The 23,111-nt window shown below is 44.3% G+C and overlaps 1 protein-coding gene across 1 annotated transcript; it reads left to right on the top strand.

Annotated features, from left to right (window-relative positions):
• The first annotated feature begins 2,935 nt into the window (after positions 1-2,935).
• GPHB5 (glycoprotein hormone subunit beta 5) lies at positions 2,936-13,381 on the top strand. The gene is made up of 3 exons (XM_083738850.1): positions 2,936-3,391; positions 8,224-8,428; positions 12,895-13,381. The coding sequence occupies exons 2-3, from the start codon at positions 8,225-8,227 to the stop codon at positions 13,081-13,083; spliced, it is 393 nt and encodes a 130-aa protein (XP_083594976.1). The 5' UTR covers positions 2,936-3,391; position 8,224; the 3' UTR covers positions 13,084-13,381.
• The last annotated feature ends 9,730 nt before the right edge of the window (positions 13,382-23,111 follow it).

The raw sequence follows: 23,111 nt of genomic DNA, 5'->3' as shown, positions 1-23,111 counted from the left end.
AATAAAAATAAAAATAAAAATAAAAATAAAAATAAAAATAAAAATAAAAATAAAAATAAAAATAAAAATAAAAATAAAATAATTTATTATTTATACCCCACCCATCTGGCTGGGTTTCCCCAGCCATTCTAGGCGGCTTCCAACAGAATATTAAAATACAATAGTCTATTAAACATTAAAAGCTTCCCTAAATAGGGCTGCCTTCAGATGTCTGCCTCTGGTCTATTTTTGGGGAATCCTGCAACATATTTAAGTTTTTACTCTGCTAAGTTTACGTTGGAATCTGCTCTGGATCAATATTGAGTAGAATTCCATGATAAACCACTGGACTAGTTAAACAATTTCAGATGGTCTCTTTACCCTCAGAGTTTGGACCAGATAGCTTTCTGACTGATGGTGTAATTTTGAATCTGCAGGAAATGTAACAGCAGGGACCATTCGGCTTATAACTTCAGGGCTAATCCTGTCGGCGCTAGTCAACCACCCAAATGGTGCAAGGAGTGAGGTGGTTGCGGCAGTGATGGGTTGTCTGGCTGGGAGGCCATCAACAGTGAGATGAGCGTCTGGCAGGAGGGCAAGGGACAAGCTGGTGTTTGGAGAGATGTGTCATGTCTCACAGGCAATACGGCTGCCATTCAGCATCACCGTTGCCAGGGCAACGTTTATAAACAGCGACTTTTGAAAAAAAAAAATTGGGGTGAGAGAATCAATTCAAGGTGTTTCTGTGTGCATGCATGTGTGCAAAAAAACCCAAAAAACTTTTTCCACAGTTTATGTGAATGGATGGAAACAGGGGACTTCCCCCTTGACTTCCTACACTTTGGTAGACATTGATCTGGTTGTCTTGCGTGACCCTTTTCTGAACTATATAAGCCTGCAGGACACAACAGATGACGCCTGATTGACTATACAGGAAAAACAAGTAGAACTTTCATTTCATATTGCCTTTTACCTTGTCATAGATATGTCTCCAAGAGGTTCTTTGGAGACTGGGTAGAGAAGGATGAACTGACCAATGTTGTGCATTCATTTTCCCAGGCTAATAATAATAATAATAATAATAAATTTTATTTATATCCCGCCCTCCCCAGCCGAAGCTGGGCTCAGAGCGGCTAACAACAATAAAAGTAACACAGTTTACATAAAATCACAATCAATTAATTGAAATACATTCTAAAATCAATTCATTCTAAAATCAATTCAGAATCAAATTAATGGCAACCATTGGGCTAGAGTTCTATGAGGATTACCAAAGGTCAGATTGTGTCTTGGCCAAAGGCCTGGTGGAACAGCTCTGTCTTTTAAGCCCTGTGGAAAGATGTCAAGTCCCACAGGGCTCTAGTCTCTTGTGATAGAGCGCTCCACCAGATCGGGGCCACAGCCGAAAAAGCCCTGGCTCTGGTTGAGGCCAGCCTAACCTCCCTGTAGCCTGGGATCTCCAAGATGTTTTTGTTTGAAGACCGTAAGGTCCTACGTGGGACATACCAGAAGAGGTGGTCCCGTAGGTACGAGGGTCCTAGGCTGTATAGGGCTTTAAAGGTTAAAACAAGCACCTTGAACCTGATCCTGTACTCCACCGGGAGCCAGTGCAGCTGGTATAGCACCGGGTTGAATGTGATCCCACAGCGAGGACCCCGTAAGGAGTCTCGCCACTGCATTCTGCACCCGCTGGAGTTTTTGGGTCCATCTCAAGGGCAGCCCCACGTAGAGTGAGTTACAATAATCAAGTCTGGAGGTGACTTGAGTTAGCTACATTTCCACACCAGCTCTCTCTCTCATGCCCTTTCTCTGAGTTATTGAGAAGGGCCATTGCTCATTGGCTCCCAGTACGTTTCTGAGCACAATTCAAAGGGTCTTGAAAGACCTACATTGGCTCCCAGTATGTTTCCGAGCACAATTCAAAGGGTTGGTGCTGACCTTTAAAGCCCTAAACGGCCTCGGTCCAGTATACCTGAAAGAGCGTCTCCACCCCCATCGTTCAGCCAGGACACTGAGATCCAGCGCTGAGGGCCTTCTGGCGGTTCCCTCATTGCGAGAAGTGAGGTTACAGGGAACCAGACAGAGGGCCTTCTCGGTAGTGGCACCCGCCCTGTGGAACGCCCTCCCACCAGATGTGAAGGAAATAAGCAGTTATCCTATCTTTAAAAGACATCTGAAGGCAGCCCTGTTTAGGGAAGTTTTTAATATTTAATGCTGCACTGTTTTTAACATTTGATTGAGAGCCGCCCAGAGTGGCTGGGGAGACTCAGCCAGATGGGTGGGGTATAAATAATAAATTATAATAATAATAATTAATTATTAATAATTATTATACTGGCAGAGCATCTGCTTTGCAAGTTCAGTATTCCATGGAATCTCCAGGTGGGCCTGTGAATGCCCCCTGCCTGAAATGCTGGGCAGCAGCTGCCAGTCAGCGCAGACAGTATGGAGCTAGATGGACAAAGGGTCTGCCTCAATAGAAGGCAACTTCCTAGGTTCCTATGAAATTCCTCAAGAGAATTTCATCAGTAGTTCTCTCTCTCTCTCTCTCTCTCTCTCTCTCTCTCTCTCACACACACACACACACACACACACACACACGGAATATTCACGGTTTGGTGTGCAATTTTGCCTAATATGCACATTTATTGCAAGCAGACTTCCCCAAATACAGCACCGTTTTCTTACTTTCGCTTCTCTTCTTTTTTTTTTTTGCACCTGCAGTGTTAATGCTTACAGAAAACCAAGGGCCAGCCGACTCCTTAGCGATTCGCAAAGTTTACATGGTTACGCACACCTTGCAATCATCACTGCACGGAATTAGGAAATGTGCGGGCCACCCCCCCCCCACCTCACACAACAAAGGAGCTAAGACAGTGGAATTTAACTCGAGGTTTTGTCGGCGGATCCTCTCCTTATTGTGCGAAAGCTGTTGCTTTCCCTGGGATAACGGATACCTGGGAGACTGACTTTGCACCGTTCTGAATGCCAAAGGGGTGGAAAGTGCCATGAAGGAGGGCGGGGGGTGAGATCCAGTGGCCTGCTCATTTTTTCCTTGCCACGATCCTGCAGCCCCACCAAGATGCTCCCTTTTGTTCCACTCGGGTGATGTTAGGGAGAGGGGGGAAAAACCACACAATATCCCTGAACTTAGCTCTGGGAACGAGAGGCTCCTTTTTCTAACCCATCGCCTTTGATGCCGCTGCGTGTTCAAGTAAGGATCTGCCTCCATTGTGGTTTGACTGACACAGCCTTTTCTATAAATTTGAGCAATTAAGCAGCCTAGTAGCAGCTGGCAAGGAGCTCTGGCAAGAGCTGACACTGACAGAGGAGGAGGCTGTCTCCCGTCCTTTGGCAAGCGACCGCCTTGCAGAACCGCAGCTGGAGAAGCGAGGGGCATTCCTCAAGCTAGGTAAGAGAGTCTGTTGTCTTTCGGCAAGGTGCAGGTCACTGTTTGCAGCTGGTCTAGAGGCAACCAGGAGGTAACAGCGAACGAAGGCAATCAACAGCCACAGAAAGGTTCATTGAAATGGGTCTATTTCTTTTAAAGAGAGGTGAGAAAAATGGCCCGGCTTTCGTATTTGGAAAATGGTCCCAGCTGGGCACCAGGAAAAAAACTGAAACAGAAATGGGTAACCTGGATCCCTCGAGATGATGTTGAACTATAACTCCCATCACCAGGATGACCAATAATCAAGGAGGAAGGGAATTGTTGTTCAGCAATATCTGGAGGGCCACAGGTTCCCCATCACAGGTAGATACATAGATAGATAGGTAGATATTTATATCAGCGATGGAAAAGCTGGAAGCTGGGAGATGATAGATAGATAGATAGATAGATAGATAGATAGATAGATAGATAGATAACATGTGGCCTTCCAGACGTTTTGTTGGACTACAACTTCCATCATCTCTGTTCATTAGCCATCCTTGCAGGAGATGATGGGATTTGTAGTCTAACAAAACTTCTGGAAGGCAACATGTTATCTATCTATCATCTATCTATCTATCATCTATCTATCATCTATCTATCTATCTATCTATCTATCTATCTATCTATCTATCTATCTATCTATCTATCTATATCTATCATCTATCTATCTATCTATCTATCTATCTATCTATCTATCTATCTATCTATCATCTATCTATATCTATCATCTATCTATCTATCTATCTATCTATCTATCTATCTATCTATCTATCTATCTATATCTATCTATCTATCATCTATCTATCATCTATCTATCTATCTATCTATCTATCATCTATCATCTATCTATATCTATCTATCTATCTATCTATCTATCTAATATCTATCTATCATCTATCATCTCTATCTATCATCTATCTATCTATCTATCTATCTATCTATCTATCTATCTATCTATATCTATCTATCTATCATCTATCTCTATCATCTATCTATCTATCTATCTATCTATCTATCTATCTATCTATCATCTATCTATATCTATCATCTATCTATCTATCTATCTATCTATCTATCTATCTATCTATCTATCATCTATCATCTATCTATATCTATCTATCTATCATCTAATATCTATCTATCATCTATCATATCTATCTATCTATCTATCTATCTATCTATCTATCTATCATCTATCATCTATCATCATCATCTATCTATATCTATCTATCTATCTATCTATCTATCTATCTATCTATCATCTATCTATCTATCTATCTATCTATCTATCTATCTATCTATCATCTATCTATCTATCATCTATCTATCTATCTATCTATCTATCTATCTATATCTATCTATCTATCTATCTATCTATCTATCTATCTATCTATCTATCTATCATCTATCATCACCTATCATCTTCCAGCTTCGCTAGTACACCAAACAGGAGCAAAACCAACCCATAACCCACAGACAGACTTGCCCAAAGCACCAGTGTCCTTCTAGGACTTCCATATTGTCTGGATTCATATAAAAATAAATGTATATGGTAAGTGAGCATCTTTAATAATAAAACTATAACTAGGGCTTCCATACGTCCGGAATTTACTGGACATTTCCAGAATTTCAAAGGGAAATTTCCAAGAGGTGGTTCTTTGTCCTGGATCTTAGGGATCCTTGGGGTTCGTCTAAAAAATAAAAAAAGCTCAGCAACTTCCAGGGTGTTTTTATTTTTTGAAATATGGCAACCCTGAAGGCTACTGCTGGCTTAGAGTTTTGGACTTGGAATGAGGAGACCTGAGCTCAAGGCCTTACCAAGGCCTTTGTTGTTGTTGTTTAGTTGTTTAGTCGTGTCTGACTCTTCATGACCCCATGGACCAGAGCACACCAGGCACTCCTGTCTTCCACTGCCTCCCTCAGTTTGGTCAAACTCATGCTGGTAGCTTCGAGAACACTGTCCCACCATCTCGTCCTCTGTCGTCCCCTTCTCCTTGTGCCCTCAATCTTTCCCAACATCAGGGTCGTTTCCAGGGAGTATTCTCTTCTCCTGAGGTGGCCAAAGTATTGGAGCCTCAGCTTCAGGATCTGTCCTTCCAGTGTGCACTCAGGGCTGATTTCCTTCAGAATGGAGAGGTTTGATCTTCTTGCAGTCCATGGGACTCTCAAGAGTCTCCTCCAGCACCATAATTCAAAAGCATCAATTCTTCTGCGATCAGCCTTCTTTATGGTCCAGCTCTCACTTCCATACATCACTACTGGGAAAACCATAGCTTTAACTATCACTACCCATAAACCCACCCACTGCCCCTCCCTCCTTCCATTTCTGGGTTGTTACAAGGATAAAATGAGCATCATTAACAACTTAGTAATGGCTGCTAATAAGCCTGTATTTTACTGTCCTGGAAGAGAAATCTCCTGCTCCAACACTAGGTTTTGTATTTTGTCAATACTTCTGTATTAGGCAAGTCCTCCCCCTGCCCCAGTATGGAAAACTAAATGTTGTGTTTCCCTACAGGTATTTCTGTGCTTTGTCCTAAAATACTGAAACAGGCTTTCTCTCTTCCTTGAGAATCTTGGGAAGTGTAGTTCTTTGACACAAGGGTTATGGATCTCTGATACAGAATTCTCATATCACCAGACTACAGTTCCCAGGATTCATTTGGGGGTTGGGGAAGCACTGAGGATAAAACTGGTGTAAAACTAGTATGAATTTCTTCTAAGCCTAACAGAACAGCTCTATACATGCAATCTCAAAAGCAAGCCCCATTGAGTTCAGGGCCATCTTTACCGGGGGGTGCAAAGGGTGCGGGGGACCCGGGTGCCGAATTCTGGGGGGTGCCAGGCACCCACTGCTGAAGCCGTCTAAGCTCTTAACTATCTAATTTTGATCAAGCTAGAAAAACAAAATACATACATACCTAGGTATTACTGAAATGTATAGCTAATGTTTCACAAAAGGACTTTCGACTTTGTGCACTCATTTACCAAGGTGGCGCTGTGGGTTAAACCACAGAGCCTAGGGCTTGCCGATCAGAAGGTTGGCGGTTCGAATCTCCGCGACGGGGTGAGCTCCCGTTGCTCGGTCCCAGCTCCTGCCAACCTAGCAGTTCGAAAGCACGTCAAAGTGCAAGTAGATAAATAGGTACTGCTCTGGCGGGAAGGTAAACAGTGTTTCCATGCACTGCTCTGGTTCGCCAGAAGCGGCTTAGTCATGCTGGCCACATGACCCGGAAGCTGTATGCCAGCTCCCATGGCCAATAAAGCGAGATGAGCGCTGCAACCCCAGAGTCGGCCATGACTGGACCTAATGCTCAGGGGTCCTTTATACCTACTGTTTCACGAAAGGACTTTTGACTTTGTGTGCTCATTTACCAAAGACGCGCAATGCTAGCGGTGGCGCTTATCATTCACAATGGCACATTTTAATTTCATCACTTACAGGTCAAATTCATTTAGAGAAATTGTTAAAAAAATTAGGACTCTACTACACATGCATTTCAGCACTACGCGATTTTAGTTTTCCATTTCCGCAAAAGCGTGCCTAGAGCACACACTATGAATTCCACGAGCTGCATTTTTTCTTCATTTTACGTTGAACGCTAAGCGAGAAACACATTTCTTTTTCCTCCCTTCTTTTGTAAACAAGAGATAAGGCGTAAGCATGGTGTCTGACATAAGCATAATAAAAGTTAATTTGGGAACTAAACTAAATTTGGGGGCGCTGGGCAGATCTTTGCACCCCGGCGGCGCATATGCTAAAGATAGCCCCTATCTGAGTTCAGGTAGAAACTGGCTAGAAGATTTTCAGCCTCAGACATGCAGCCAGAGAGATGTTGAATTTCCCCACACTGGAAACATTTTTTGAAATGCAAAACTGAAAGGGATATAAAAATAGGAGGGGGCACCAAATGTGTAATAATTCCTGTTTGGGGATTGAAACAATCATTCCCAGCAGAAAAAAGGCTTTTCAAGTAGTGAAAATTCTCAACTTTTATTTATTTTACATAGTTGATGTCCTGACCCTTCAACATCATTTTAGGGTGGTGCCTCACCTGTCTCCTTCCACCTTCCACCTATTTGCCAGTTGATTTTTTATTGATTTTCCATTTTTATTTTGCCAATTAATTTTTATTGATTTTCTAAATTCCACCTTCTACCTTCTTGAGCAAGGCACATGAATGATCCCATGTAGTAGATAGAGATGGATGGGATGATATAACATGATGTTATTCTCAGATATCAGTGAATAAAAGCATAGCCAATTACAGCCAGACTTGGCCGCATGATTCGTGTATTGTTTATTTACATCAGCTATCTCTCCTCCAGCCTTCAAATAACCCCCAGGGCAGTTTGATATTGTCATCTATTGATACCACTGAGGGCAAATGAGGATGATGGAAGACCATATAAATGTGTAAGTGAACTTTCTTGCTGGCTGCCAAAAAATAAATAAATCACCCAGATGAGGAGCTGTTTTTCAGCACTGCCAAACCTGTTCACAAAAAAACAAGTCATCCAATAGAGGTCATTGTAATGAGTCAAAGGTCCGAGATATCAGCAATAAGGTGTGGTTGAAGTAACTTGGTTTAAGGACCTCAAGGTGGGATCTTGATTATGCAGAAGAAGGATGGGGTGGGTCTTCCAGATGTTGTTGGCCTACAATACCCATCATCCTCAACTGTTGGCCATGCTGGCTGTGGATTATGGGAACTGGAGTCCAAAGACATTGGAAAGGCCCAGTTTTGATGCAGAACGTGCCCCAAGCAAGCTTCTTTAACAAGTCCCCATCTTTGTTGTTTCCCTTACAGAATGAAGCTCCCATCTATGGTCCAGGGCTCACTGCTTCTCTTCATCCTGGCCAGCTGGGCCGGTGCCCCCAAGCCCCCCAGCATCAACCTTCAAACGTTCACTGGTTGTGCCGTGCGTGAGTTCACTTTCCTGGCCAAGAAGCCTGGCTGCAAGGCGATGCGAATTACGACAGACTCCTGCTGGGGCCGTTGTCAGACTTGGGAGGTGAGTGGCAGGGGCTCCCAAGGGGTTCGGATAAGGGCTCTTTCCCAGCCCTACCTAGAGATGCTGAGGATCAAAGCTGGCATCTTCTGTGTGCAGATGCTGTGCCACTGAACCACAGATCTTCCTCCTGCACTAGAGTTAGGGGATGAAAGGGGAGGCACCATAAATGCCATAAGGAGCCTTGTTGTTCCCCACTTAAAAGCTCCTCAAAATAACAATGCTTTCCATGACACACTCTCTCACTCTTTTTAAAAAAAAATAATATTTATTAACAGTTTAAAGACTATAAAAGAAAGAAAAAGATTTCAACAAAACAATACAATACGAAAACAAAAACACTACGTAACACTAAAACTAAAACATTGAATTAACAAAACAAAACAAACACAATTTAAAACACATCCAATAATTTCAGTATCTTATCTTTCATTCACTTGTTTCCACGACCTCCTCACACCTCCCTTTTTGTATTCCACTTCAATTAACTGTTTCAGCAATTCCTTTCCATCTTCCTCCGTTTTCTGTCCTGTAATTTATCTTAACTTATTCTAATTTTATTTTTTCCCTTTAAAATATTGAAAATCTATTTGTACTTAATTCCTTATAACATTTCTGCTAAAGCCATATAACTTCATTCCAACATTTTTCTAACATTCATTAATTTTACAGTATTTCTGTAAATAATCTTTAATTTTTTTCCAGTCTTCTTCCACCGACTCTTCTCCTTGGTCTTGGATTCTGCCAGTCATTTTGGCCAGTTCCATATAGTCCATCAACTTCATCTCTCTTTTTAGGGTTCTTTATCTTTAATCTGGACTTGGTCTGGACATTCCTTCAAACAGGGGACTATCGTCTGTAATACAGGACACACAGACACGATACTTGTAATTTGGCCTGGGCAAATCGGTCCATTTCAGTATTCCTCAGTTTCTTATTTTTCCAATCTTCTCCATATTTCCACATCATTATTGGTTGCTTTGCTTTTGCTTTTGTTTTATTATGTAATTTGTGTTTCCATTTTGAATTTTATGTTGCAAACCGCCCTGTGATCTCCGGATGAAGGGCAGTATACAAATTTAATAAAACAAACAAACACATATTTTAAAAGGACTCATTAAAACCCAATAGCATTTTAGTGCCAATTTCTTTTCAAATACACATTTCGATATGCATTTTTGCTTAACGTACAGATTTTTTTAGTTAATTTTCATGAATATATGCAATTTTTCATGCACACTTTACCACAGTGTGTGCAATTTTGCACATTTTACTTGGCTGGAGAACTGAACTGAAAAATTTGGAGGGGTGAGAATTTTGAGAGAGGGCTGTGATTTGGTTCACATATTATTCTGGAAAGTGCCGATTTGGTTGGTTTACCATTAAATGTGAACTGAACAGAATTTGTCCGCCATCCTTCCTTTGTAACTTTCCAGAGGTTTTTAATGGCTTGTTCTGACACACAAACAGCTGACATCACCGAATATTGCATATTTGCAGTGGGGCTGCATCTCTAATGAGAGCCACTTGTTTAAAAATTCCACACGGCAGGTTTCCACCTCTTTCTTCTTAAGAACGCCTTAGTAGTTGCATGGCAAGATATATTCTCAAGCAATTACTTAATGCTCTCATTATATAATTTCGAAAGCTCCTTACAGCTTAAGCACTTAAGGGGGAACTGTCCTTTATTGCTCCACCGACAGAAAATTCCTCGGGGATTAAAATAGAGCCCCTGACTCACAGGGGATGCCTTTTATTCCATATCCCAGTAATATGTTTGATTCTAATTTTGGTTGCCTCAGAGTTGTGGTAATTGTGCTGTTAGGTGTTTGTGAGTGGGTGTGACAAAACAGGGCAAGCAGGCCCATGCACATTAAGCAGAACAAGATTGTGACTAATTTTAGACTCCTTTTCATTCCACACACCAGGAGCTCTGAGCCTGATTCCCCACGTGTGTGTGTTTGTGTATAAAATCTTGTGATGGAGAAATAAATGCTTTCATGCTCACTTTTCCTACTGAGGAAATTCAAAGGACTGGCTGTGATATGGAAAGCCCACAAGTCCCAGGTTCCTGAAAGATCACCTCCTTCTCTACAGATCTTCCTGGGTGTTAAGACTGACAGAGGAGTCCTTCCTACATGTTCCACCGCCCTCAGAAGCTGAGGGGGGCTGTAGCCCAGGAGAGGACATCTCCTGTGGCAGCCACTAAGTTGTGAAACTCTCTCTCAACATATAATCATAATTTATTATTTATACCCTGCCCATCTGGCTGGGCTTCCCCAGCCACTCTGGGCGGCTTCCAACAAAATATTAAAATACAGTCATGCATCAAGCATTAAAAGCTTCCCTAAACAGGGCTGCCTTCAGATGTCTTCTGAAAGTCTGGTAGTTGTTGTTCTCTTTGACATTTGGTGGGAGGGCGTTCCACAGGGCGGGTGCCACTACCGAGAAGGCCCTCTGCCTGGTTCCCTGTAACTTGGCTTCTTTCAGTGAGGGAACCACCAGAAGGCCCTCGGCGCTGGACCTCAGTGTCCGGGTAGAACGATGGGGGTGGAGATGCTCCTTCAGGTATACTGGACCGAGGCCATTTAGGGCTTTAAAGGTCAGCACCAACACTTTGAATTGTGCTCGGAAACATACTGGGAGCCAATGTAGGTCTTTCAAGACTGGTGCTATGTGGTCTCGGCGGCCGCTCCCAGCCACCAGTCTAGCATATCTGGCACCTTCATTATATGCAGGTTTTGGTGAATGCTGAGGACAAACTTATTTCATAGACTCACAGAACTGTAGAGTTGGAAGGGACCTTGAGGTTCCAACCTCTGACAATGCAGGAATCCAACTAAAGCATCCATGACAGATGGCCATCCAGTCTCTGCTTTGAAACCTCCAAGGAAGGAGAGTCCACAACCTCCTGAGGCAGACCGTTCCACTGTCCAACAGCTCTGACTCTGTCAGAAAGTTCTTCCTGATGTTTAGTCAGAATCTCCTTTGCTGTAAGTTGAAACCGCTGGTTCGGGTCCTACCATCCAGAGCAGCAGAAAACCATCTTACTCCATCTTCCATGACAGCCCTTCAGAAACTATGACTACAGTGTTTGCCTTGCAAGACGAAAATAATCCGTTCCGCGAGTCTCTTCGTCTAGCGGTTTTTTCGTCTTGCGAAGCAACCCTATTAGCGGCTTAGTGGATTAGCACTATTAGCGGCTTAGCGGCTATTAAAGGCTTAGCAGCTTAGCGGCTAAAAGGCTATTAGCGGCTTAGCAGTTTAGAAAAAGGGGGGAAAAGTGAAAAAAATCGCAAGACTCGCAAGACATTTTCGTCTTGCGAAGCAAGCCCATAGGGAAATTCGTCTTGCGAAGCGCATCGAAAAACGGAAAACCCTTTCGTCTAGCGGGTTTTTCGTCTTGCAAGGCATTCGTCTTGCGGGGCACCACTGTATTATGTAATTTATTTCTACCCTGCTTCTTTCCCTGACAGTGATTCAAGGTGGCATACAGATAATATAGGAACAACTAAAAAATTTCAGAGCAAAAACAATTTAGAACAATTAAATTATAGAATCAAAACGCAAGAGTCCATTTCACTGCTGCATGGCTCTTACCACCAGAAGGTTCTTCCTGATGCTCAGGCCGGACACTGAGGTCCAGCGCTGAGGGCCTTCTGGCAGTTCCCTCACTGCGAGAAGCGAAGTTACAGGGAACCAGGCAGAGAGCCTTCTCGGTGGTGGTGCCCACCCTGTGGAACGCCGTCCTGTCGGATGTCAAGGAAATAAACAGCTATCTGACTTTTAGAAGACATCTGAAAACAACCCTGTTTAGGGAAGTTTTTAATGTTTGATGTTTTATCGTGTTTTTAATATTCTGTTGGGAGCAGCCCAAAGTGGCTGGGGAAACCCAGCCAGATGGGCGGGGTATGAATAAATTATTATTATTATTATTATTATTATTATTATTATTATTATTATTATTATTATTCTCCTGGTAGAGGACAAGGATCTAGAGATTACGTTAAGGGTGGCCAAATTTTGTGTGACTGCCATAAAACTTAGGGAACAAACTGTACTACCAAAATGATCAAGGTTTTAAATGATAATTTTAGGTTATATTTTAGTGATCAAGATTTAATATATTTTTTTTAACTGCTGCTATATCTGAATTGTCTCTGTTATACCCAATTGCAATTCAATGTATTCCTGTTGCGTTTTATGTTTTTCCTGATATTGTAAGTGACCCGGAACTGGTCTGTGACTGTAATAATAAAATTCTAACTATTATTATTATTATTATTAGTCGGAATTTCCTTTTGTGTAACCTGAAGCCATTAGTTTGGGTCCTACCCTCTGGAGCAGGAGAAAACAAGATTGGTCCAAAGACAGTTGCGTATGTCCATACAGCTATACTTAAGCTAACATCTTCTCTCTCCCTCTCTCCTCCTTCTCTCCCTCTCCCTCTCTGCCTCCCTTGTGGCCAGAAACCTGTGCTGAAACCCCCTTACATCGAAGCTCACCACCGCGTCTGCACTTACAACGAGACCAAGCTGGAGACGGTGAAGCTGCCAAACTGTGCGGCCAATGTCAGCCCATTCTACACGTACCTCAAGGCCATTCGGTGTGACTGCGGCATGTGCCTCACTGAAACCACAGAATGCGAGACCGCCTGAGCCCTTGGCACAACGGCTGAAGCGCAACCTTCTGTGGGCTCAGTCCTGCTGCTGGCGAAAACCAGTAGTCGGGCAATGGTGGCGCTGCGAATCAGGATGGAATGTAGTTGCTTGGCTCTGAAATTTCTCTACCCTCCCCCTCATTGGCCCTTATTTAGAGATTTCATATAGCCACGTAGTTGAGGCTTTAGAAACCGTCACCAGCACATACAGGAAGATTGGCAGCTGCCTTATACTGAATTGGACCATTATCCATTGAGTTCAGTATTGTCTACTTATTGAAGTTTTTCTCAAACTCAGGTCTCTAGCTCTTAGTGGACTACAACTCCCATCCTCGCTAGCTACCAGGACCAGCGGTCAGGGATGATGGGAGCTGTAGTCTTACAAAAGCTAGAGACCCACGTTTGAGGGACCACGTTTGACTTGGTTTCAGGCAGAGGGTATTTTCCAGCCTGGGAAGTTTCAGGATTCGAATCCGGGCCTTATGCACACAAAACAGATGTTCTGCCCCTAAGCCACAGCCCTTCCCCAATAAAGGCAGCTCCATGGTATAGGAACTAACTCTACAGACCTTCTCATACGCTATTCTCCAAGTCAGCACCAGCATGCATTGTTGTGCATTCAGCTTTGCCCAAGTAGAATGGGTTTTCCTCTGGGCTCGGAGTTTTCCTTATCCCAGAACTGCCTTACTGTTCCTTTAAAAAACACACACCCTGCATTATTTATTAAACACTGCTGTTTTCCCTGTTTAAATTGTGGGGTGGAATCTTCTCTGCAACTGGGAGGAAATAATAGGTCCCTGACTGCAGTTAGTTACAAACAAAACCCTTTTGATTTCTATCTCTTGCTCGGTGACTGTTTCAATGACTGTACCTGGTCTCAAATGATCTGCAAATCCATCTGTGTTCTTAATAATGATAATAATAAAACAACGAAATCACAGTAAGATAGCCATTGTGTGCAGCGACTCATTGTCCCTCTTTGCGGTGGAATTTTAACGTGGTGCTAAACTTCTTAAATTGCACCTTGAAGATCCAAAAGAAAAACAAGAAAACAAACAAATCATGATAGGCCATTTCCCTGTCTATCAGCTGATACCCCTGGGTGCCATCACCGGGTGTTTGAGGCAGGGGTTCAATCATTCTGGGTGCTGCTCCACCAGTGCATTTCCTGTGAGGGGTGTGCCACTCTCGTGAGTCATCTTTGACAGGTGGGGGGGGGAGGCTGCCATCCTAGCAGTTGCCTGCTGTCATCATGATGCCGGCTGGTTGAGGGGTGTTGGTCCCACCCACCCTGCAAAAGCTGACCAGAAGGTGGGGGAGATAAAGATCTGGCCCACTGGACCAAAAGGGTTCTCCACCCCTGTTGTACACAAATGGCATACCCCATCTTGTTGTTGTTTAGTTGTTTAGTCGTGTCTGACTCTTCGTGACCCCATGGACCAGAGCACGCCAGGCACTCCTGTCTTCCACGGCCTCCCACAGTTTGGTCAAACTCATGCTGGCAGCTTCATGAACACTGTCCAACCATCTCGTCCTCTGTCATCCCCTTCTCCTTGTGCCCTCCATCTTTCCCAACATCAGGGTCTTTTCCAGGGAGCTTCTCTTCTCCTGAGGTGGCCAAAGTATTGGAGCCTCAGCTTCATGATCTGTCCTTCCAGTGAGCACTCAGGGCTGATTTCCTTCAGAATGGATCGCTTTGATCTTCTTGCAGTCCATGGGACTCTCAAGAGTCTCCTCCAGCACCATAATTCAAAAGCATCAATTCTTCTGCGATCAGCCTTCTTTATGGTCCAGCTCTTACTTCCATACATCACTACTGGCAAAACCATAGCTTTAACTATACGGACCTTTGTTGGCAAAGTGATGTCTCTGCTTTTTAAGATGCTGTCTAGGTTTGTCATTGCTTTTCTCCCAAGAAGCAGGCATCTTTTAATTTCATGACTGCTGTCACCATCTGCAGTGATCATGGAGCCCAAGAAAGTAAAATCTCTCACTGCCTCCATTTATTCCCCTTCTATTTGCCAGGAGGTGATGGGACCAGCCCCTTCATGGATCACTGCCTTGCTGTGGCAAAGGGGCTTGACCAGTGGCCATGATCTTCGTTTTTTTGATGTTGAGCTTCAAACCATATTTTGCGCTCTCCTCTTTCACCCTCATTAAAAGGTTCTTTAATTCCTCCATACCCCATCTTACCTCCTCCTAAATGGGAGGTTGGATGGACACCTGCCACAGATGCTTTAGCTGAGTTTCCTGTAATGCAGGGGTTGGCGATTCCATGATTTCCTCCCAGAACACCTGAATGATTCACAATCCACGATCCTCCTTCCTTCTCCTGCCCCCAAACCATTTATTTGTGAAGCTTTTGGCATTGCTCCTTAATTTCCGTGCTCTGCTGCAGCTTAGTGTTTAGGCAAGCGAAAGCTAGTGTGACTAAAACAATTGCATCTAATTTCCCTGTTAAGCCTATCTCTGTTTCCTTCTTCCTGCAGTTGCCGACCTGTCAAATTTTAGATTGTAAGAGGCTCGGGGCAGACACCTGCCTCCTTCTACATTGTGAAACACTGTGCATGCTGAGGGTGCTATAGAAATAAAATTCTTATAAACAAACAAACAAACAAACAAACAAACAAACAAACAGGGATAGTTTCCAGGGCAGGGCACTGGCTCAGCCTGTTGTGGCAAAAATAAGAGTACCTTAAGGTCTTACAAATTTATTCCAGTGTAAGATTTTTGTGGGCTCCAATCTGCTTTATTGGATGTGTGAAGTGTTCTCCTAAGCAGAAGGCATAACAGACCAGGGGTCGCCAGTTTTGGGGAGGTTCAATAGAGTCATGGACTGGTTGGACCCAGAGGAATTTTGGGAGGAACCAGCTGGGGAATCTCCAAAGGAAGAATGCTCAGAGCCAACGAATGGTGGTGGGACAATGATGAATAGTCAGAGGGAGAAGACCAGGAAGAGGAGGTGTTGGAAGCTGAAGGGGCAACAGGGTTTAGTGAGCGGGGAGAATCTGTGGCAGAGCGCAGTCCAGAATTAGAGGCAGAAGCTGAAGCAGGGGAGGTGGGAGGCCAAGAGGCAGAGATGAGTCAGGCTGGGGAAGGGTCACAGGTGTCTCCCCCTCCTGCTGCTACAAGCTCTACCTCCAGCCTCTCAGAACCAGGAGAGGCGTGAAATGGGTGGGGGAGAGATCAGCTGCATACAGGTGTCGTCTCCTATTGCTTGGGGGAAACCCTGGAGAGGAGGGTACTTAGACGATTGTGGAGAGGTGGGGACTTTCAATCTCAGCTGTGCTCCTTAGGCCTGACGCTCAGCGAAGAGGAGGTTGTGTTTTTGCTAATACAGAGTTAACTCCAACTTTGAAATGTGTGATTTACTGACCGGCACTCTTTGTGACAAATAGGCATTTGGAGCAACTGCAAAAATTGTAATGGGCAACCCCCTTGTAACCAATTATGCACTGCAACTTCTAGGATATTGGCTGCAACAGAATGCTTCCTCAAGTCTAATTTCAGCCGGGGCAAGCCCTTTGGGCACAAGGGAAGATCTCTTTGGGCAGCCATTCATCAACGGGTGCCATGTTGGCAATCCCTAGACACAGCTAGGGAGGACTGCAAACACCGAGGTCAGAAGGAAACAAACCACAGTAATGCAGACAATGATGGTGGTTAACAGTTGGGGTAACACAGAAATTGTGGCACGAGGTATCAGATAGGATAGGAAAGTTAAAGCATAGTCTTATCTAAATCGGATGCCCTGTCCTTCCTATAGATGAGTTGCCCTTGCTCTGAACTGTTGCTCAAATGCTCAGAATGAAGACAATAAAAATCTCTTTTCCAATCCACTGCTTTAAAATGTACTGCTCCTGATGTACGTACTTTTAAGAGGCCCATAATGCACCTTCTTTCCTTCTGCTTGCCAGGAGAACATTATATAGCTAATTAGGACTCTCATCCTCAATAAGCTTTTAAGTTGGAAGGTTTTTATTTCCCTCCGTTAGTTAGATTTGTTAGCGAGTTGCTGAAAATCGACACTTGGGCTATTAATAGCGGCTTTACTGAGGAGTGCCCTGTCTCCTGAGTTGTCCTCATGCTGGAAGCTGCCCAGAACATAATACCTAAGCAGAACTTTTAAAAACAAGCAGGACTGTGTTTGCCACTAGTGACCGAGGCTTTTCACATTGGTGTGTGTCAGACCTGTGCATTTAACAACGGAGGGGGTGGGCAGATAATTGGATTAAGGTCGCATTCATTCATTTGAATGTGAACATCAAAAATTGCCAGAGCACTCTTCCCTTCTGAGGTTTCCATAAACTGGCATTCAGATACAGACTGCCTCTGACTGTCAAGGCGAAAAGGTAAAAGGTAAAGGACCCATGGATGATTAATACAGCTGTCATGGCTAGCAGGCCGGGATAGACTTCTCCTCCAGAATTTGTCCAATCCTCTTTTCCAGACATTCAAACAGGTGGGCCACCACTGCATCCTGGGGAAGTGAGTTCCACAGTGTACCGTATTTTTCACTCCATAAGACCCACTTTCCCCCTCCTAAAAAATAAAGGGGAAATGTGTGTGCATCTTATGGAGCGAATGCAGGTAGGAGGCTCTGCTCAGTGCTCCCTTTAAAGAGCTGTGTGGAGTGTGTGCAGCCCATCAGTCCCTTCTCCCTCCTTGGGAAAAGCCCCCAAGAGCTGCACACACGCTCTGCACGGCTCTTTAAAGGGAGCATAGCTCTTGGGGGCTTTTCCTTTTCTCTTGCTGTTCTTGCTTCGCCATGCGAAGCCTCTTCAGGGCAGGGGGAGCCTTCATCCCTCTGCCCTGAAGAGACTTCACACAGCTATCACAGAAGCCAGAACAGCAAGAGGGATCGCTGCGAAGAGATCCCTCTTGCTGTTCTGGCTTCTGGGATTCAGAATATTTTTTTCTTGTTTCCCTCCTCCAAAAACTAGGTGCGTCTTATGGTCTGGTGCGTCTTATAGAGCAAAAAATACGGTAACTATTCACTGCTTGAAGAAGTAATAATAATAATAATAATAATAATAATAATAATAATAATAATTTATTTGTACCCCACCCATCTGGCTGGGTTTCCCCAGCCACTCTGGGCGGCTTCCAACAAAGATTAAAAATACATTAAAATGTCACACATTAAAACTTCCCTAAAGAGGGTTGCTTTCAGATGTCTTCTAAAAGTCAGATAGTTGTTTTTTCCCCTTGACATCTGGTGGAAGGGCGTTCCACAGGGTGGGTGCCATTACTGAGAAGGCCTTCTGCCTGGTTCCCTGTAACCTCACTTCCTGCAGGGAGGAAACTGCCAGAAGGCTCTTGGCACTGGACCTCAGTGTCTGGGCTGGATGATGGGGTTGGAGATGCTCCTTCAGGTATACTGGACCAAGGCTGTTTATGGCTTTAAAGGTAAGCACCAACACTTTGAATTGTGATCGGAAACGTACTGGGAGCTAATGTAGGTCTTTCTAGACTGGTGTTATATGGTCTTGGTGGCCGCCCCCAGTCACCAGTCTAGCTGCCACATTCTGGATTAATTGCAGTTTCCGGGTCACCTTCAAAGGTAGCCCCACATAGAGCGCATTGCAGTAGTCCAAGCGGGAGATAACTAGAGCTTGAAGAAGTACTCAATAAAAGGCAGCTTCCCATGTTCCTATGTGGAGTTTCCCTAAAGCAGAGCTTTCCAAACTGTGTGCCACAACACGTTAGCGCAGCTTCAGTGTGCAGATGTCTTCCTCGCAGGAAAGTTGTCAAAATTGCTCTGTGCTAGGATTTTTCTAGAAGTGTAGGTGGGTTCCCATGAGGCAAGACATAGCAATAACAGCAAGAACCTTTATTGAACTACATAACTGGGAAACAGGCGCAAAGCAACGGCTTATATACATTCCTGAAAGCCTGGGCCACTCCCACTCCCAACGTGATTGGCTGTCTAAACTTCCAAGCTGCGAATCACGACTCAGAGTTCAAGGGGCCAATGGCAGAGGCCCAAATCCTGAAGTGTTCTGTGATTGGACATCATGTATCGACCCAGGAGCTCAGAATTCTTCGTCCAGACTCAAGCTCAGGCAAACACAGACCACTGAATACATAACATTGCTCCTGTCAACATTGGAGCTGAACTTCTTTCTTATAGCTCATCTTTACTTCAGATAGTTTGCTCCCAAGCCAGATTAAAAAATTGAAACGAGGTTTGAAGTGTGCCTAGAAATGGCAAGCCTGGAGCCATCTTGCTTCCTGGGTTGTGGGCATCCCCTTCAGTTGTGCCACCCTAAGTAGCAACCTAGTTTGCCTGTATGGTGAGACCGGCTCTGGATTCGACATTCTGAGGAGGACAGTGAATCTATAGTTTAAAAATTAACTCGACAAATATGAATTGAGACAGGCTGAAACCACAGTGTGGTGACCATGTCTGGGAAATGTGTGCGTCCGTTTGATAAAGGCATCTGCTTGATGGGCTCACGAGATGACTCAATTCTTTTGTTCGTTGTATTGTCTCAGCAGATTAGCAGGGAGTCTGCTTTGATTTGCATATCTTCAAAGGGCGGCTCTCGGATGTGTGTTGAAGCAAGACAACTCTCCTTCGCTTTAAAGGAAGACTAGCTCTGGGGACTAGAAGCTGCCAGGATGCCTTCAAGAGGCTGGCATGAAGCGTCTTACCAAATGCAACCCAGCTGCTCTGCTTCTCGATTAAAATCCAGCCACAGGTAGAAAGTCAATCCAAGTAACTCTCTGTACTGACAATGAGGTTTGCTGCCAGGACGTAAGCACATCAGAAGAGCTCTGTTGGATCAGGCCAGTGGCATCCTATGGAATATAAGACTCATGGAACCGTAGAGTTGGAAGGGATCCTGAGGGTGATCTAGTCGAACCCCTTGCAAAGCACATAATGATGATGATAATGATAATGATAATGATAATGATAATGATGATGATAATGATAATGATAATGATAATGATAATGATAATGATAATGATAATGATAATGATAATGATAATATTTTCCCCAGCCACTTTGGGCAGCTCCCAACAGAATACCTCGGGTTACATACGCTTCAGGTTACAGACACTTCAGGTTACAGACTCCACTAACCCAGAAATAGTACCTCGGGTTAAGAACTTTGCTTCAGGATGAGAACAGAAATTTTGCAGCGGTGGTGCAGCAGCAGCAGGAGGCCCCATTAGCTAAAGTGGTGCTTCAGGTTAAGAACAGTTTCAGGTTAAGAACGGACCTCCGGCACGAATTAAGTTCTTAACCCAAGGTACCACTATAATCCTAAGCATTTTTACTCAGAACGAAGTCCCACTTCAATAGGATTTACTCAATAGGATTTACTCTCTGGTATGTTCCCATTAATTCTCACAGTTTCTAATGATGATGATGATCAAATGCATGAGAAGCTTCCTGATGTAGACTAGGATGTCCATATTTTTTGTCTGAGACATGTGGGAGGAGGAGGAGGAGGAGGAGGAGGAGGAGGAGGAGGAGGAGGAGAAGAAGAAGAAGAAGAAGAAGAAGAAGAAGAAGAAGAAGAGTAGTTTGGATTTGATATCCTGCTTTATCACTACCCTAAGGAGTCTCAAAGCAGCTAACAATTTCCTTTTCCTTTCCCTTCCTCCCCCACAACAAACACTCTGTGAGGTGAGGGAGGCTGAGAGACTTCAGAGAAGTGTGACTGGCCCAAGGTCACCCAGCAGCTGCATGTGGAGGAGCGGGGAATCGAACCCGGTTCACCAGATTACGAGTCTACCGCTCTTAACCACTATACCACACTGGTATGTGAGGATTAATTTGTAAGATACTTTGTGGATTACACCCCTTCCCATTTAGACTCCATGATCTCATATGCCTCAGCTGGACTACTGAAATGTGCTCTATGCAGGGCTGCCCTTGAAAACATCTCTCAGACCTCCAGCTGTGAAACGCTAAGCAATCAGGACAAAAGCATTTGTTCAGCTTAATTAAGAAAAAAGAGAACCTCTTGCATTTTAACAAGCTGGGCGAGGGATGTTTCCTGCCATCTTGAAGAGACAGCTTGGTTTAATTACTCGGAACTGTGGTTCTTTACGCAGCGCGCCGTTGCTGAAGACGTTTATGGTTGCTGAGTAAGCAACAATTGCAGCGCTTTGAAATCCCTCCGATTGCAAAAGATCAGCTTAATGTCAACAAATACTTCAGCAGTTTATTGCAGAAGCCTCTGCCACGTTGCAGAACTCATTATGCTGCCTAATTCAATCAGTGCTTTATAGCTCATTTTTTCTCATCAATAAGGTGTGACAGGTTCCTTTTTCTGGGATTTGGCATTTTCCGGTTATACACCGGAGCACGTTCGAAACGTTCAGCAGGACTTGAAGGCGACTTCAAATTGTGCGGAGTGGGCCGTAGGTACACAGAGCAGCTCTGTTGGTGTGCAAGGCCTTCCACAGGACCTGGATAGGAGACCCAATGGGATCTATAGAATTACAGAATTGTAGAGTTGGAAGGGACCCCAGGGTCATCTAGTCCAACCCCCTGCAATGCAGGAATCTCAACTAAAGCATGCATGTTAAATGGCCACCCCAGCCTGGGTTTGTGCCCAGCCCAGCCCATTCTTCAGGAGGAAGAGGCACAGGGTTTGTAGTTTGCTAGATCTCACCTCATACTTGGCCCTACAATTCACCTGCTGGCCTTTAACCCTCGCCCTTCCCCCCAATTATTTTTTATTAATTTTCCATAATTTTTAACTAATTGTGACCAAATTAATACAAATTTTATACAAATTTGAAGGCTGAATAACATTTCCAACTCTGATTTCACAATTTCATCCCTTCTCCCTACACATCACCTATTCAGTTACCAATTTCTGCAAAGACTCTTATACAGTGGTACCTCGGGTTAAGTACTTAATTCGTTCCAGAGGTCCGTACTTAACCTGAAACTGTTCTTAACCTGAAGCACCACTTTAGCTAATGGGGCCTCCGGCTGCCGCTGCGCTGCTGCTGCACGATTTCTGTTCTCACCCTGAAGCAAAGTTCTTAACCTGAAGCACTATTTCTGGGTTAGCGGAGTCTGTAACCTGAAGCGTATGTAGCCTGAAGCATATGTAACCCGAGGTATCACTGTACATTTCTTATAACCTGTTCTCAAATTACTCGAGTAGAGTAAGTCTCCTTTTATCCATCTATAGTAATCATCGATCAATTCTAAAACATTTCTCTCCGATACCTATTGAATAACCCTTTGCCTGAGGGAAAAAAGACAGATTCTACTCCCTTGCCTTTTAACCCTTGCCTTGCCTATGTATCACTTAGCTTAATGCGTTAAAATATTTGGCAGGAACAAAGCCTCGGGTTCGAGTTCATCATTTGGCAGTGAGGACAAGAAGAGGCAGAGGCATTCCCTCCTGCATGTGTCAGAGGGGGAAGAATGCCTCTCCCACCAATATAAACACAAAGTAGCATACCCTCCAACAGTCCTGAAAATACTGGGATCGTCATGAAAACCCTCACGCCATCGCGGCTTCTCACTTTTCCACAGAGAATCCCAAATTCCCAAGGCGCCTTCTCTTCAGTGCAGCGTTTCAACATGTTACCTGGCGTTCAGATCCATGCGTCCTCTAATGCTTTTCTTAGATCTATGCCTCCTGCTCCCTCCCCTTCCGCTCAATATGGCGTCACTTCCTGTTTTTACAAAAACAAGACCTGGGTCGCTTGAATGGCACTAAGAAAGCTTTTCACTGTTCCTCAGTTGACTGGTCTCCTATAAAGAAAGCAGTGAAGGGGGGAAGTGAGGGGTCCACAAGGGTGCTGGCATGGCTGCGAGGGCTGCAGAGGGGTTGCCCTATGCGGCCTAGGACCCACGTACCTACGGGACCGCCTCTCCTGGTATGCCCCGCGGAGGACCTTAAGGTCCATAAATGTCAACATTTTGGAGGTCCCAGGTCGCAAGGAGGTTAGATTGGTCTCAACTAGGGCCAGGGCCTTTTCAGTACTGGCCCCAACTTGGTGGAACGCTCTGTCACAAGAGACTAGGGTCCTGCGGGACTTGAC

This window comes from Podarcis gaigeae (genome assembly GCF_964106915.1).
Source record: "Podarcis gaigeae genome assembly, chromosome: 1".
In the NCBI taxonomy this organism is placed as follows: Eukaryota; Metazoa; Chordata; class Lepidosauria; order Squamata; family Lacertidae; genus Podarcis; species Podarcis gaigeae.
Note: the sequence above shows the minus strand (reverse complement) of the source record. Positions and strands in the feature narration are given on the sequence as shown.